A 4023-nucleotide genomic window follows, 5' to 3' on the forward strand; every position below is an offset into this window, starting at 1 on the left:
CGTGACCTCGATGACGCAACAACATATCCAGTTGTTTTCTTCTCATTACTTCATATTTTAGTTGAACATTAGTACTATATTCAGTAGATTAGTTAATGTCAACCAGAATGAAGATTTAGAATGAATTAAATTCAAGACCTAAGAGCAACTAGTTGTCAATGAATAATGGACTTTTTTGTTTTATATATTTTCTAACCACAAGTGCATATTTATAATTTTAGCTAGCTTACATGATTTTTAAATACCTGTTAATGTTCCAGATATGTGCAAGTTTCACATGTGTTAAAAAAAACCCATTAAATTGATCTTGTTTCTAGTTGCCTTTGTTACTTTTTCATTTTCAGTTTTTATACTTGTTACCACCCATGGAGAACATTGATTACAGTGACATTGTTTCATGAAGTTGATAACAGTGTCCTTCAATGATTGTGCAAGTAATATCTATAGGTTATGGCCCCACTTATGTGGAATGAGGATGACCAATGATGTTGTAGCACATGTCATGCTTGGTAAATGCAAGTTTTCTTTGAAAGTAGAAAGGTTCCATTTAGTCCATATGATTCTAAGCTTTACCTAGTCTTGATATGGCTTTCATCATGTAATCATGAAAAGAAAACTAAGTGAAGAAGGGACTGTTTATTGTGACCTAAGCATACACACACTGTATTTTTGGTTTAAATGTTCATTAAAGATTGTTTTCATTGTGTTTTACACATTGGGTCTAGTCTGGATGTTCCTTAGCATGAAATCAGCCAGAACAACTTCAGCACTGTTTTGTAATTCCATATGGTGAATGAATGAATGTCGTGTTTGGTGGACTTATCCAATATAGCTCAAAAATATTTTCATTTCACCTGAAAATACCACATTAAATTCAAGGCCCAAGAGCAATTAGTTGACAGTAGATAATGGGCTGTCTTGTTTTATTTATTTTTCCTATAAGAGCATATGTGATTTGGATTAGTTTACATGCTTATTAAGTATCTATTGATATTTTATATGCATCTATCTTTGCCTAACAGGTGATCAGGGTGAAAGTGGTGACCCTGCCCCTCCACCACTGCAACATCTTCGACCCAGAGGATTTCAAGGAGACAAAGGTCTTAAGGGGCCAAAAGGAATTAAAGGTCATGCTGGCAGCATAGGTCTTCCAGGTTTGGATGGCATTATTGGAGCTAAAGGTGAACGTGGACCTGCAGGCCTTTCTGGAAGTCCTGGGCCTCAAGGCCCCAAAGGGATCAACGGATATCCAGGAAGGAATGGTACATGTATTTCTCATATTTATCTACATTGTTAAAAATGTGCTTCGGAAAAAATTAAAATATCAATGTTACTGAAAGAAATAGATTGTCAAAGCTTGAAAAAATTTGGAACAGAAATAATATATGAAATACTGTAATAGTTAATTAACGTGTTATATATATTTATTGTTTAAGTTGCTTATATTTATGTTAATAATAGAAGACATCAAAGAAGTTAAAAGCTGCACAAGTAGAAATATAATCGCAACTGAAGTTTAAAGATGCTTTGTTTGTGAATGTTTACTTATTCATGCTTTTGTAAAAGATATCTAACTGATCTCTTGACTAATTCTCTTTTATTTTTTACTAGGTTTAAAAGGCTTTTCTGGTTCTCGAGGTCAGCCTGGAGAAGCTGGGCAGAGGGGTCCTCCAGGAGCACCAGCTCCATCTCGTGGGTACTACTATACTCGTCATAGCCAAACAGTTGATATACCAAATTGCCCAAGGGGTACTACACCAATGTGGACTGGTTACTCCCTTCTCTACATCATGGGGAATGAAAGAGCGCATGGTCAGGATCTGGGTGAGCACATTTTCTAGACAGTAGAACAAAAGAAAATTATCTTCTTTATTTATGTGTATTTACTAGGGGTGTAGGAAAATAAATCAAACTTTTTTCCCTGAAGTAATGACGAATTTGGTAGGACCGCACATATCATCAGTCATGAGAAAATGTCATTTCAACGTACTCTTGGGTGTTTGACTCTTCAAATTTCATTTTTTCTGAAAACTTTGAAATCATGGTTCTCACTAAAACTCAGATTTGTGTTGCATGTGCTGCCTCGGGATGGCTCAGAAACTAGTCGCAGACATGCTCTGAGAATTCAAGTCTTCCAATTGACACATTGCAATGCCAGATTTGAAAAATCTGATTAATGCCTCAAAAGTTTCAGAATTGATTAATTTGAAACTTTGCCTGAATGTGAGAGACACAAACATGAAACCTTGATTCGTGTTTTCACTAATGTGCTCACAGAGACAGCCAAAAAAACACATGTTTGTTGCATTGCTGAAATCTTTTGCAAATTGATTAAAACTCTTGGTTGAAAACAATGGTAGCCCAATAAAGCGATATTGATACTTGGAATTAATTTTTTGATTGAATTTAAACATTTTTTTACTTTGTTATGCTCTCGGGGAGAAAAGTGTGATTTATTTTGCAACACCCCTTATTTTAATGGTAATGGGAATACATGATCCTATTTGCTTAGATCTCTATTCTCGCGCTTAGAGCTTTATGTATTAATTACATTAAAGGTGTGTATTGTTATTATTTTCTTGCAATTAAGAATGGACAGGCCAATAAGAAACTGGGAAACATAATAGCTAACTATATTGAGAAAGTGTTTTAAAAAATTATGTAGATGTATCAGCTGCCCCATATATAATTGAAGCTCTTTACCTGCCCTTACACATGCTTCTGTGACAAATACTGAATAGTGATTTTGAATGTATCTGAGAAAAGTATTGGTTTGTATCTTTATTTGGAAGAAAAAAAAAAGAGTTGTACAGCTGAAATCCTAAGTGTTCTTATCTTTGAGAAACTTATATTTCTTAACTTAGGTGGTCCTGGAAGCTGCTTACGAAGATTTTCAACCATGCCATTTATGTTTTGCAATATCAATAATGTATGTAATCTGGCATCACGTAATGACTATAGTTACTGGTTGAGCACAACTGAACCTATGCCAATGATGATGACTCCAATTGTAGGAAGAGATATACAGAGATACATTAGTCGCTGTGTTGTTTGTGAATCTTCTACTCAGGTGTGTATCAATACTGGGATACGAGTTAATATTTAAGAAAATATGTTCAGAGATGTATTATTCATGGTGATGTTTCTGAATCTTCCACTGAGGTGTGATCCAAAATTCAGATAACAATTAATATAAGAAAATATATTCAGAGATATACCAATCATTTTGATGTTTGTAAATATTTATTTCATGCAACAGTTGCTTAGAATGAAAAAACTTTGACATCTCTTTTTTTTAATATTTGTATTTGACCTTCTTAAAAAAAATGTGAAGGAAGAATATTGTATGAGATTGATAATAACTTTTAAATGCTGATGGTTTCTTGTCAACTGTTGGTTTTAAGCAGAGGAATTCAAAGAAAATCTATAAGATAATCATGCTTCCTGTTCTATAGCTTCTCAGGTGCAAGTGTGTAGCACATGAAGGTTTTTTACACAACATTTTATCCTTATTCAGGTTATTGCTGTTCATAGCCAAACTATGGAAATACCTGAATGCCCTGGTGGGTGGGATGGACTCTGGATTGGATACAGTTTCTTTATGGTTAGTTGGTCTCCTTTTATTCTTTGAAATCTTCTATAAATTTATTGAAATGTGTGGGTTTTTAATAAAAATTTTGTCAGTTTTTTGTGTAGTGGAGAAATTGTTTTCCTTCACAATATTGCTGTAAATGATTCTTGTTATCCATACACTAAAGTAAAAACAGTTATTTTCCTTCACAGAGCACTGAAAAAAAAGCAAACATTAAAATAAAGCAATTATTTTTATTCCCAAAAGTACATGATAGAAAGTATCCCTGTTTTTCAGAACACTAATATGAAGTACAATTTTCACTTCACCTCTGACTAATAATACATTAACACATTCTTCTTCCCATGATAGCTAATTTAAAAAGGAATTTGTTTTACTTTTAGGAAAAATGTTCTCCTCAGAACACCTATATATATATATATATATATAAC

General features: G+C 33.4%; 1 protein-coding gene across 1 annotated transcript in view; it reads left to right on the forward strand.

The window, feature by feature from the left end:
* Positions 1 to 1022: 1022 nt before the first annotated feature.
* Positions 1023 to 4023, forward strand: part of LOC106457252 (collagen alpha-1(IV) chain-like) — a gene marked incomplete at its 5' end in the record, with an annotated part of 6538 nt that continues 3537 nt past the window's right edge. Inside the window, 4 exons of the mRNA XM_013916645.2 lie at positions 1023 to 1262; positions 1612 to 1824; positions 2865 to 3070; positions 3518 to 3604. Coding sequence (XP_013772099.1) covers positions 1023 to 1262; positions 1612 to 1824; positions 2865 to 3070; positions 3518 to 3604 — 746 coding nt within the window. The remainder of the gene's footprint in view (positions 1263 to 1611; positions 1825 to 2864; positions 3071 to 3517; positions 3605 to 4023) is intronic.

This window comes from Limulus polyphemus, unplaced genomic scaffold, assembly GCF_000517525.1.
Source record: "Limulus polyphemus unplaced genomic scaffold, Limulus_polyphemus-2.1.2 Scaffold308, whole genome shotgun sequence".
In the NCBI taxonomy this organism is placed as follows: Eukaryota; Metazoa; Arthropoda; class Merostomata; order Xiphosura; family Limulidae; genus Limulus; species Limulus polyphemus.